This window comes from Capricornis sumatraensis, chromosome 8 (assembly GCF_032405125.1).
Source record: "Capricornis sumatraensis isolate serow.1 chromosome 8, serow.2, whole genome shotgun sequence".
NCBI classification, from domain to species: domain Eukaryota; kingdom Metazoa; phylum Chordata; class Mammalia; order Artiodactyla; family Bovidae; genus Capricornis; species Capricornis sumatraensis.
In genome coordinates, this window is record NC_091076.1 from 77,719,402 (window position 1) to 77,732,603 (window position 13,202).

Below are 13,202 nucleotides of genomic sequence, written 5' to 3' on the forward strand. Positions count from 1 at the left end.
CTTATATCTTTCACCTCCTGTAATTGACTTTCTTTTTCCAACTTTTTTTCTCAAGCTGAATGTCTGTGCTTCTCTTTCTTCTTATATTTTATTATTGGAGTATGATCGTTTCACAGTGTTGTGTTGGCTTCTACTGTACAGCAAAGTAAATCAGCTGTGTGTATCCATATATCCCCTCCCTCTTGGACCTCCCTTCTACACCGGCCCCCGTTCTACCCCTCTAGGTCATCATAGCACTCTGAGGTGAGCTCCCTGTGTTACGCAGCAGATTCCCACTAGCCATCTGTTTTACACACGGTAGTGTACATATGACAGTGTGTGGATGTGTGCTTAGTCACTTAGTTGTGTCCGACTCTGCGACTCTGTGGACTGTAGTCCCCCAGGCTCCTCTGTCCATGGGATCTTGCAGGCAAGAATACTTGAGTGGGTTGCCATTTCCTTCTCCAGGGAATCTTCCCCACCCAGGAATCGAATCCATGTCTCCTGGTCTCCTGCACTGGCAGGTGAATTCTTTACCAGTGAGCCACCTGGGAAGCCCGTATATGACAGTGCTCCTCTCCGAATTCTCGCACCTTCCCCTTCCCTGTGTTCATTCTGACTACCTCTTTCGCTGAGCCTGGTGTCTTCCTCTCACCTTTCTCTCTGGCTCCCCCTTCCCTCCGAGTAGTCAAAATCGATCTCCATGCCTTGTCTTACACATATAATCGGGGTGTGTGTATTGGGGAGGGGAATAGGGCTCTCAGGGCGATGATAACACGGAGGAACGTGGCAGGTGGATCCCAGCGTCCCTGGTTCTCCTCCACAGTGTCTTTCCAATGCTCATTTCCTGCCCCACATCGGGACCGGAGAGGAGAGTGTGCACACCTACCAGCAGATGGTTCAGGCCATTGATGAATTGGTGCGAAAAACCTTCCAAGACTGGACAGCCACGCTGGACAAGGACTGCATTCGGCGGCTGGACACACCATTGCTACGAATCAGCCAGGAGAAGGCGGGCATGCTGGACGTGAACTTTGACAAGTAGGAGACCCTCCCCGCCCCTCTCCTGCTCTGCTCGTCCTTTCTATGGCAACTTTCCCTTCCCCAACCCTCCTGAGAGTTTTAACTCCCATCTCCTGGTTCCTCCTCTCCATTCCTCTGATTCTCTCTTACCCTGTAATATATTTCCTCCCACTTCTTAGTCTTAAAAAAAAAAAAAAACTGATTGAAAATAGAAAATCCACTGTCACCTACTACACCAGTGATGTAGGTGTCCTGCCACTAGGTGGCCATGGTGGCTCAGCGAAATCGTCCCAACCATGAGCCACCGAGGGAGTTTTCCCGAAAGTCAGTGGGGCTCTCAGGTCACACCCTCTCCTATAGTTGTAGAATCATGACATTCTCATATCACCAGGTTTTCAGTTTAACCAGTCTATTCATTAGTCATTCAGAAATACATAGTGAGTGCCTTCCATGTGCTAAGAACCAAGATGGGCACAGGTGTGTCCAGTGACGATGTCCTTGCCCCCTGTTGCTCTGTAAGTGAACTGTTATACCCTGGAGCCCTGCCTCCTTCCCAGATAAGATGCAGAAGAGAGAATAAAGAAGGAACTTAGTAAGGCGGCTGTCTACAGAGATGACGACCCTTCTGATGACAACGTTTTCCTAATAGGAAGGAAGTCACTTTCTTCTTGATCGGTTTGGGCTCCTTATCATCAGCAAGCCCCTATAGTAAGAGTGGCTTCCCAGGCTTCTAGAACTGACTTTTACTCATGGAATGTCCTTATTTGTTGGGGGAAATGTGGAAGGGGCTTTGCCAGAGACGGCCTGTGTGGAGATGGACAGAGAGACTGAGTGTGTCTGTCCTGGGAGCCAAAAGCAACCTAACTGGGAGATGACACATGATGTTTGAAGCAAAATAACCAAAACGGGGAGACAGTGCTTAGTGTCAGGTCAGAGGGGTGAGGGGGAGGCAGAAGTGAGAAGGACAGAGAGATGAGAAGCCACATGGATCAGGAAGCAGGTGACAAGCTGGGTGTGAAGACCAGAGGGTAAGAGATTTGAAATAGGCCTTTGACCAGAGAGGGGTGTCGAGATCTGCTTTGATAGGGCTCGTGTTTTTTTGAGGACTCCATAAAATGGCCTCATAAATCAACAATAAGATTTATTTTTAATATTTATTTATTTGGTTGCACTGGGTCTTAGTTGTGGTATGCAGCATGTAGGGATCTTTAATTGTGGGATTTAGTTCCCTGACCAGGGATTGAACCCAAGCCTCCTGCATTGGGAGCATGAAGTTTCAATTACTGGATTGCCAGGGAAATCTCTTAAGTACCTTTTAATATGAATAGTAGCATACTGTTCACACTATTCTATACATCTGAAGTGTTCTCAAAATGATTTATTTGATTTTTTTCTATTATAAAATTCTTGATCCTTTTAGAAAATTTGCAGAATGCAGAAAAGTAGAAGGAAGAACAAGATTCCCCCAAAGATAACCACTCTTAAAGATTTGGTGTATACATATATATATATGTATATTTATCACTCCATGTTCCCCCCACTTCATATGCTTCATATGGTTATTTTTCTTTAATTTTTAGAATCTTTTTAACTTAAAAATGTATTTATTTGGCTGTGCCCGGTCTTAGGGTCTTAGCTGTGGAACGCTGGGTCTTTAGCTGCAGCATGTGGGATCTAGTTCCCTGACCAGGGGTGGAACCCAGGCCCCCTGTATTGGAAGTGAGGAGTCTTAGGCATTTGGCCACCAGGGAAGTCCATCTTTTTTTACTTTTTAAATTAAAGAAATTAAACAACAGAAGTAGTGCATGCTCACTGTAAAAGAAAAAAGAGAGAGATTGATGTATAGAAGAATATAAAGGAAAAAGTGAAAATCCAGCACACAGCTCCACTCCCTGGAGGTAACCGTGATTACCATGTAATCAAAAATACACACTGCACACACAAAACAGGATCTCATTATAAACAACATTTTTTAACTTGCTTTTTTTGAGGTTAACAATATGTGTGGGAGATTTTCCATTCTGTGTGTACAGAACTGCATAATTACTTTTCATGGCTTACAGCTTCCCATGCTTTGACTGTACCATAATTTAATCCATCAACCCACTACTGGTGGACCTAGAAGTTGCATGGTTTCCATGAGGGTCCTGAACATTCTGTGCTGGGGGCTTTCACCTGGACTCCCTGAGTCTTGTTCCGTTCTCACCACCGCGGTGTGTCCACCTGACGTTTGAGCTTAGCACCTGGCCATGTAGCCCCAATAAGCTTAGGAGACAGCTTTCTGTCTGCCGTGATCATCTCTTGTCGAGAGACACATTGGATATTTATCTCAAATACTGTTTGCATAATCTTTATAGCAGAGCTTAACAAGACAATTTTGGGCCAAATATTTATGGCCTGGGTTTAGCAGAAACCCAAATAATGGCTAAAACACTTTTTCCAGAGAGAAGAGATACCCCGATTCTTTGGCAGTTGTTGTCTAGAGGGATCTGTTATAAACTGCTTTACATTTTTGTGGCTTTAAGCTAAAACTACCTCAATCCAGTAAACAATGTATGGGGGAGAAACAAAAAACCATGATCACAGGGAAGGATTTTGAAAAGTCTGGGCTCATTAAACCAGTAAAGACATCCAAGACAGTTTCAGCTTTTCTAAACCTTTTCTAAATATGACGCCTCCAACGAGGGGCAGATAACTTTATCAAGTCTACTTTTTTGTGCTCATGATCTAGATAAGGTCTTGAAATAAGCGTGCTCTTCAAATGCCCTGATTGTCCTCAGAATTACCTGACTCTCCCTCTATTCTGGGAGACTTCCAGTCCCTAATAGCACCGATCTTATCTTACAAAGGGTTTTGTTGTCCCACCTTCCATCCCAAATATTTGAACTCTGAAGTCCAAATTGGCTTTTACCACATTTTACAGCCAGACCAGCCTTACAGATTGCACTTAACACAAACATATTCCAGATGGCGTCTGTACCCTGGCTGAAAAGAGCTGTGTTATCACTGTGTAAGTAGCCAACTCCTCTGTGTAGCAGGACTTCTCCAGGGAAAGACAAGGGACACTGGCGTCTGACAGTATTTTGCGACTGGGACTTCCTCTTTCTCCTTTTCTCTCTGGTCTGAGAGCACTTTCTCCATTAGGTCAGTTCATTCTGGGCTGTCAGCACCAAACCCAGTCAGCCTACTTGCCCTGGCTCCATTGCCTGAGCACTTGTCCAAGGAAACAGAAAATATTTTAAAAAATAATTCCCCAGACTGATTTTTTAAAATTAATTTTTTTTAACCATGCCATGACGAGGCATGTGGGATATTAGTTCCCCAACCAGGGATCCAGCCCATGCCCCCTGCATTGGAAGTACAGTGTCTTAACCACTGGACCACCAGGGAAGTCCCAGACTGGTTTTTTTTTTAAGAAATTTTATGTACCAGGAAAATAAATTTGTATTCCAGAAACTTCTTGACAAATTTCTGGCTAAGCCTGAGCATCACTGTGAAAAAAGGTCCTCATAGGGTTTTCAGCTCAGCATCGGGAAGGTGTTTTTCAAATTCATCGTATTGACTGACAAGTTAAAATTTGATAATTTGGCTTAAAGTTATTTGGAAAAGTCTTGTCAAGATGAGGAAATGAAGGAAAAATTTAGTGCACTGTTGGATAGTATATGTATCCAAGCAGGCTTACCAAGAATTTGACAGAGTCAAATTCAAGGCCTCCAGCTTGAAGAACATAAGAGAATATGATTCTCTTACTAGAAGTGTTCCCGTACGTATTTACACCCCTCCACCCTCCTGGTATAGCTATGCTAGAATTTGTGGTTAAACTGATATTCAGTGTTTTTCTTAACATGACTCTGTTAGTATTGTTTACTGTGGAGCCAAATCATGTTCAGTTGTTCCAATTCTCTCCTTGCTTGTATGACACTTGTTCTTTTTGGAATTAACAATGACCTCACTATTTTTGTTAGCACATTATTCACTATCATTAATTTTTCCAGACCAACCAATAAAAATTCCTTTGGATAATATTTTCCTTTGCTATCTGACTTATCACGTATGCTATCAATTTTGTGTTCTTAGCACTATCCCTCCTGGAATTCCCTTGTCCTCTTCCTTCAGCCCAGCTGGTTGGTTTTGAGGCCAGGTGTCACTCTGGGACTTCCCTGAGCCTCTTTTGTTGTTTGATTCCCCCTTTCCTTTGTCTTCCTCTTTCTTGGTTGATGTTCTTATTTTGGAGCTACTACAGTCTTTAGTAGCTTTCCACGGTACATGGGAGGTAAACTTTTTGAATTCTTGCATGATTGACAACAACTGTTTTCTGCCTGACACCTGTTAGCCCTTTGTGGAATTCTAGATTGAAAGCAGTTTTCCTTCATTTTGGCTCTCCTTTACATTGGAGGCTTTCCTTAACTGTCCAGTAATCTGCTGTTCATTCCTATTTGAGAGAGCCTTCTTCATTTTGAAGACTTTTGACACAGTTTCAAAAATAACACATACTTCAGTGAAGATTGGCAAGGTGTGAAAAACAGCATTTCTTTGTCCACAGTCTCTTAAAGCACATATCACAAATGAGCTCTTGATGATAATTTCCTTCCTTGGTAGAGTCCTCTCCAATAAAGGTGGAAAACTTTCACTGTGATGTCATGTCCTATATTGCTACTTTAGTGCTTGCTTAGTAGAACAGACACAAAATATTCTGAAATTTTCACCTCAGTGTTCTTTTAAGATAACATCTTGGTGATATTCAGGATATAAAGCTTCATCAGAGTATCTTGAGATTATAGGGCTTTTTATCCTCTGTGATTAAAAATGTAATTTCTTTTTTTTTTTTAAAAAAAGAAAAAAACAGATTTACAAAGTCAAATAACTTTTACTCAAGATGTAAAAGTGTTTAAAATATTGCATATTTTCTCCTGGCATTTTGTGATTTTTGTCTTTATATTTGGTTCTTGGCTCCAATTTTCAGTTTATTTTGATTTAGGGAGAGAAGTGCAGATGCAACTTGAGTTGGTTTTGTGTCTTTTTTAATCTATCCCCAGATGGCTAGTCAGTTGACCCAATCTCATTTATTAAACTGCTATCTTTATAGTATAACAAATTCCCAAGGATGTCTGTTTTGGGATTCACTATCCTGTTCTGATAGGTCTGTTTATTCATATGTAGAGACCAAATTGTTTTTATTATTGTCCTCATTACTCTCCTTCTTATATTTTTTTCTTGGATATTTTAAATATTTATTTCTCATAAGTACATTAGAATCTCTTTGTTTAGTTCCCCAAATAGTTCTATTCCTATATTTTGGGGGGGAACAAGATTGGGTTAAATTTATAGGTTAACTTAAGAAGAATGATGATGGACAGGGAGGCCTGGTGTGCTGTGATTCATGGGGTCGCAAAGATTCAGACATGACTGAGTGACTGAACTGAACTGAACTGAAGAAGAATGAACATCTTTAAGGTCTGAGTTTTTTCTATCCAAGAATAGCATTTCTTTCTTTCAGTTTATTTAAGTCCTGTTCTTTTGTTCATAAGATATTTTTCATACATATTAACCGACTAACAAGAAATGTGATAATATATATTAATATCTTTGGATGATCTCTTAATTTTTGGTATTTTATTTTTGTTGTTTTTATTATCATTGGTCTCTTTTTCTCCATGATAATATTGAACTGATTATAGTTTTTATATTGGAAAATTTGATTTTAATAAGTTAATTTTGTACCCAGTCCCTTTTACAACTAATTCCCTTGTTTAAAATAGTTTTTTCTTTTTAAAAAATTTGCTTATTAATTTTATTTTTGGCTGCACTAGGTCTTTCATTGCTTTCTCTAATTGAAGCAAGCGGGGGCTACCCTTTGTTGTGTTGTCTGGGCTTCTCTTCCCAGGCCGGGGATCAAATCCATGTCCCCTGCATTGGCAAACGGATTCCTATCCACTGTGCTACCAGGGAAGTCCAGTTTTTCCCTTTTAAAACATTTTTTAATTGTGAAAGATCATATTGTACATACAGAAAATTACTTAAAACCTACATGTTCAATGTAATCTATAGGTATAAAATAAACACCTTTGCTACTGTCACCTAGGTCAAGGAAAGAATGTGGCCAGCAGTCCAGAAGCCTTCCTACTTATATTTCTCAGTTGAACTATCTGTCAACATTTACAATTCAGGAGACTTTATATAAAAATTCACTTTCTGGCCTCTCTTGAAATCACACTGAGCCCATATCCCATTTGGCAGTAAATACCTGGAACCCTCGAGCAGTGATTCTTGGGGATGGACCTCTCGCTCTTTCGCCCAACTTTAGGCCAAAACTCAGTTGCAGTTTATCATTGCATTAGAGCTATGCTTGCCTTGGAGTAAGTGGAATTCCCGAACTTTGCTTTTGGTGATGAAATCCAAAGGAGCTGGTGCTTGGTTGGATATTGAAAAGTCAAGGTGAGGGAGGACACGTGTTCTGGTCCAGACAGTGGGGTGGGGCCATCTCTGCACGGATGCAGGTGTCCTCGGCTGAGAGAAGCAGCTGAAGCCACACAGTAGGTGAGGTCACCCAGGGCTAGTGTGCTGGGTGTGCATGACCTCGAGGGGCTGGCGTGCCAGGGAGCTATGGGGGAGGTGGATGCTTCGCTGAGTCTCCAGAGTCAGCTGGATGAGATTTCCAAGGGACCCTGGAGAGAAAGGCTGTTTGTCCTGACAGGTGGAGCTGACAAGAGAAGCACCGAGGTTCAGAATCCAGGGAGAAAGGCAGAGAGGAGGCCACCCAATGTGGAGGCTTAGAGGGGAGGGTGAGGCCAAGGAGGTTCTCAGAGTGTGGCTACAAGAAGTCCTATGAGGAATCCTGGGCAAGCTAGATGGAAGCAGATTTAGGGACTTCCCTGATGGTCCAGTGGCTAACACTCTATCCATGCTCCCAATGCAGGGGTCCCAGGTTCAATCCCTGGTCAGGGAACTAGATGCCACATGCTGCAACTAAGAGCTTGCATGCGGCAACTGAAGATCCTATGTGCCGCAACTAAGACCTGAGGCAGCCAAATAAATAAATAATTTTAAACATCTTTTGAAAACGCAGACTTAGAGGGGAAGGTGGGAGGCGGCTCTCGGGACTGAGGAACGAGAAGAAAAGAAAGGAAGGGAATTCAGGAGGCCAGTTTTTCACAGAAGGCAGGCTGTGAAGGGGGCAAGCAGTGTGGTACCAGGATGTGGAGTTGAGGGTAGGTGGTGTTTTGATTTTGTTTTAAGATTGTAGAAACTTGGCTTATTTAAATGTTGATGGGAAGGAACGAGTAGGGTGGGAGTGTAGGCAAGCTGGAAAAGATGGTGTCTGAGGATGCAGAGGGAAGCTGGATTGGAAGGACTTGACCTTGGATGCAAGGATGCCCTCTTCTGTAGTAAATGGAAGAAATTATAGGTATGGGGTCAGTTACGTTTATAAGTTTTAGAGCAGGGAGCATGTAGGGTTCTCCCCTGGTGGCTTTCGTATTTCTTTGAGGGAAGAGGTGGGGCTTTCTGCGGAGAGTGAGAGGAGCAGACCAGGTTTGAGAAAGCAGAGGATTTGCAAACAGTCCCTGTGAGAACAGGAGGGACAGGAGATTGGGGAAACCCCAGGGGTGCAGCCTGAGAGGCCAGCTGGGACCAGAGACATTGAACGTGCAGCCTGCTAATCTGTGTAGTCGTGTGATCTTCTCCAGCTTTGCTTGGCCACCTTCACATGGGCTCAGAGGAGAAGAGAGTGGACAGGGCCAGGGATGGGGTTCGGTCAGGTGGCTTAGACTAAAGAAGGAGGCGAAAGACAGAACTGGTGAGAGAGCAGCGGAAGTGGGCAGGGTCCTTGGAGGAGGGGATGGAGGTGGAAGAGGACAAACAGGCAAGAAGAAAGGCCAGGGGTCAGTGACCTGAACGTCCCCATGGGATCAAAGGTCGACTGGGAGGACTTGAGTGCAGGTGCTGGGATGGATGAGGAAGCTGAGCTGGGGAGGGACCATCTGCTTGGAAACTGACCTTAGAGGTGGTGGGACATGAGTTCCAGGGCGTCGCCACTGAGTGGGGAGGAGAAGGTCAGGTCATTGGGTGTGAGGTGGCAAAGGACTTAGGACAAGGGCCACAGACACAATTAAAAAAAATTTGGCATTACTTTTAATAAAGGAGAAAGAAACAAGTTAAATGAATTTTAATTTTCAACCCGGTATTCCCCAGATATTACCTTGCCAATATGTAATCAATGTAAAGAATTGTTCACAGAGAGTTTTCTATTCTCTTTTTCATGCAACATCCTCTTTGCCTTTCATCTTTATGTCTGTTTCTCTATTTTATGAGGGATCTCTGTCAAATTTATCTTGTATCTTTCTTTTGGTTTAAAATTTTTCTGCTTTATTTGTAACTTCCAAGAGCTCTCTTCGTGTCTCTTTTATAGCATCTTGTTTCTGTCTCACGAACGCTCTTTGTTTCTTATCTCTCTCTGAGGATGCTTACTGTGATTTTTCTTTCGGGGGTGGGCCACCTTTCTGCATCTCCATCCCCTCTCCTTCCCTTCTGGTTGCTTTATTCTGTTTAAGGAAAGATAGACCCATTTGAATTTGGAGTTCCAAAGAATAGCAAGGAGAGATAAGAAAGGCTTCCTTAGTGATCAATGCAAAGAAATAGAGAAAAACAATAGAATGGGAAAGACTAGAGATCTCTTCAAGAAAATTAGAAATACCAAGGGAACATTTCATGCAAAGATGGGCATAGTAAAGGACAGAAATGGTATGGACCGAACAGAAGCAGAAGCTATTAAGAAGAGGTGACAAGACTAGACAGAAGAACTATACAAAAAACTTCTTTACAACCCAGATAATCATGATGGTATGATCACTCACCTAGAGCCAGAATCCTGGAATGAGAAGTCAAGTGAGACTTAGGAAGCACCACTACAAACAAAGCTAGTGGAGGTGATGGAATTCCAGCTGAGCTATTTCAAATCCTAAAAGATGATTCTGTGAAAGTGCTGCACTCAATATGCCAGCAAATTTGGAAAACTCAGCAGTGGCCATAGGGCTGGAAAAGGTCAGTTTTCATTCCAATCCCAAAGAAAGCCAATGCCAAAGAAGGCTCAAGTTACTGCACCGTTGCACTCATCTCACACACTAGTAAAATAATGCTCAAAATTCAAGCCAGGCTTCAACAGTACGTGAACCGTGAACTTGCATAGTCAAGCTGGTTTTAGAAAAGGCAGAGGAACCAGAGATCAAATTGCCAACATCCATTGGATCATAGATAAAGCAAGAGAGTTCCAGAAAAACATCTATTTCTGCTTTATTGACTATGCCAAAGCCTTTGACTGTGTGGATCACAACAAACTGTGGAAAATTCTTAAAGAGTTGGGAATACCACCTGACCTCTTGAGAAATCTGTATGCAGGTCAGGAAGCAACAGTTAGAACTGGACATGAAACAACAGACTGGTTTCAAATAGGAAAAGGAGTACGTCATGGCTGTATATTGTCACCCTGCTTATTTAACTTCTATGCAGAGTACATCATGAGATACGCTGGGCTGGATGAAGCACAAGCTGGAATCAAGGTTGCCGGGAGAAATATCAATGACCTCAGATATGCAGATGACACCACCCTTATGGCAGAAAGTGAAGAGAATCTAAAAAGCCTCTTGATGAAAGTGAAAGAGGAGAGTGAAAAAGTTGGCTTAAAGCTCAACATTCAGAAAACGAAGATCATGGCATCTGGTCCCATCACTTCATGACAAATAGATGGGAAACAGTGGAAACAGTGTCAGACTTTATTTTGGGGGGCTCCAAAATCACTGCAGATGGTGATTGCAGCCATGAAATTAAAAGATCCTTACTCCTTGGAAGGAAAGTTATAACCAACCAGATAGCATATTAAAAGGCAGAGACATTACTTTGCCAACGAAGTCATGAGAAGCGCTGGGCTGGATGAAGCACAAGCTGGAATCAGGATTGCCGGGAGAAATACCAACTCAAATATGCAGATGACGTCACTCTTATGGCAGAAAGTGAAAAAAGAACTAAAGAACCTCTTGATGAAAGTGAAAGAAGGGGAGTGAAAAAGTTGGGTTTAAACTCAACATTCAGAAAACTAAGATCATGGCATCTGGTCCCATCACTTCATGGCGAATAGATGGGAAAACAATGGAAACAGTGACAGACTTTATTTTGGGGGGCTCCAAAATGGTGAGCCCCCAAAATGACTGCAGCCATGAAATTAAAAGATGCTTACTCCTTGGAAGAAAAGTTATGACCAACCTAGACAACTTATTAAAAAGCAGAGGCATTACTTTGCCAACAAAGGTCCATCTAGTCAAGGCTATGGTTTTTCCAGTAGTCATGTATGGATGTGAGAGTTGGACTATAAAGAAAGCTGAGTGCTGAAGAATTGATGCTTTTGAACTGTGGTGTTGGAGAAGACTCTTGAGAGTCCAAGTCTTGCAGTCCAAGGGACTGCAAGATCCAACCAGTCAGTCCTAAGGGAGATCAGTCTTGAGTTTTCATTGGCAGGACTGATGTTGAAGCTGAAACTCTTAATACTTTGGCCACCTGATGTGAAGAACTAACTCATTGGAAAAGACCCTGATGCTGGGAAGGATTGAAGGTGGGAGGAGAAGGGAATGACAGAGGATGAGATGGTTGGATGACATCACCAACTCAGTGGACATGAGTTTGAGTGAACTCCGGGAGTTGGTGATGGACAGGGAGGCCTGGCATGCTGCAGTCCATGGGGTCGCAAAGAGTCGGACACGACTGAGTGACTGAACTAAACTGACTCCCCACCTTTTGTGCAAGGAGAGGCAGAGAGCAGTGTTCTGCGACCCTTGGTTGTCTGATTGTATTTCAGGGACAGGGGCTGGAAAGCTGATTGGCACCTCTCTGAGCAGGAAGGGTGGCTTCTCAACTGCAGGCCTGTCTGGATGGGCTGTTTCCTGGTGACTCCAGAGGTTATCAGCCTCAGCACGTTTCCATTTAGGCTGGTCTGAGGTCTCAGAAAACCATCTCTCAAACTCTGTTCCGGAGGATATAGGTCCCAGTGCCAGAGTACTGGTGTCTGGGTGGGAAGGGGAAGTGGGGGTCTTAACATTCATGTGTACATGGTGACTCACTGCCTCTGCTTTCAGTGCGTTACTCTCTCCTACAACTGGGCCTGGGGTCCCCAGTCCAGGGACCCTCTGTTTGTCTCTGCACTGCTTCCCCAGACAAGAAGCCTTCAGTCTTATGCTGGGGCAAGGAGAGGCAACTTGCTTAACTCTGCAGAGTAGCGCTGCTTCCTAAACTCTCAGCTATTCTGCTTGTTTTAATCCCACCATCACGCCTTTCCTGAGATCCTTGGAATTACCGCCCCACCCCCACCCCGAGCCTTTGGAGGGGGTTCTTAGCCATCTCCACCACCAGCTGAGGACTCTTCTGCTCCTTATCCATCTGCTCTTCCATGTTTCAAATGTTTTCAGTCATTTTCTCCTTGTATTTGTGGGCCTTAAACAAATGAAACATTCTTTAATGTTGTTTTAGTGGTTTGGGGAGAGAAGCAAAAGTCAGTGGGTCCCGTTGCCTTCTTTACCCAGAGGTTCTGCTTCATTTATTTTATTTTATCTATTTACTTGGCTGTGCTGGGTCTTAGCTGCAGCATGTGGAATCCAGTTCCCTGACCAGGGATTGAACCCAGGCCCCCTGCATGGGGAGTGCAGAGTCTTTGCCACTGGACCACCAGGGAAGCCCCTCTGCTTCACTTCTTACTTTTAAATGTCTCCATGCTCCCCAAGTCCATACCTCTTGAACTGGTGTTGGTTCTGGCTTGCACCCTTGCACAGCCACCTCAGAGGCTCTGCCTGTCTTTCTCCCCAAGGACCCTGTCGATCCTCTTTGTGGAGATTGACTACTGGGAGCGGTTGCTGTTTGAGACACCCCATTACGTGGTGAATGTGGCTGAACGTGCTGAGGACCTGCGCGTTCTTCAAGAAAACCTGCTGCTTGTCGCTCGGGACTACAACAGGTAGGGCCCACTCCTCACTGAAGCCCTCCTGCATGCCACTTCCTACCCTCTCTTGTCTTTTATCTGCCCCATGATATTGTCCATTCCTACAGTACACATCCTTCATATTTTGTCCAACTCAAAAAAAAAAAAAAAGGTTTCCTATTCTCTCTCATGTGGCCCTACGATTATTCCTGTCCCTTGTAGTGTTGTCTTCTATCTTTAGAGT

General features: G+C 43.5%; 1 protein-coding gene and 1 non-coding gene across 2 annotated transcripts in view; one reads left to right on the forward strand and one right to left on the reverse strand.

Moving 5' to 3' along the window:
* Positions 1 to 13,202, forward strand: part of DNAH2 (dynein axonemal heavy chain 2) — a 102,360-nt gene that overhangs the window by 25,277 nt on the left and 63,881 nt on the right. Inside the window, exons 11-12 of the mRNA XM_068977985.1 lie at positions 806 to 1,020; positions 12,848 to 12,994. Of these exons, the coding sequence (XP_068834086.1) occupies positions 806 to 1,020; positions 12,848 to 12,994 (362 nt within the window). The remainder of the gene's footprint in view (positions 1 to 805; positions 1,021 to 12,847; positions 12,995 to 13,202) is intronic.
* TRNAG-CCC (transfer RNA glycine (anticodon CCC)) lies at positions 12,643 to 12,715 on the reverse strand. Its single transcript has one exon. It is a non-coding gene; the product is annotated as a tRNA-Gly (tRNA).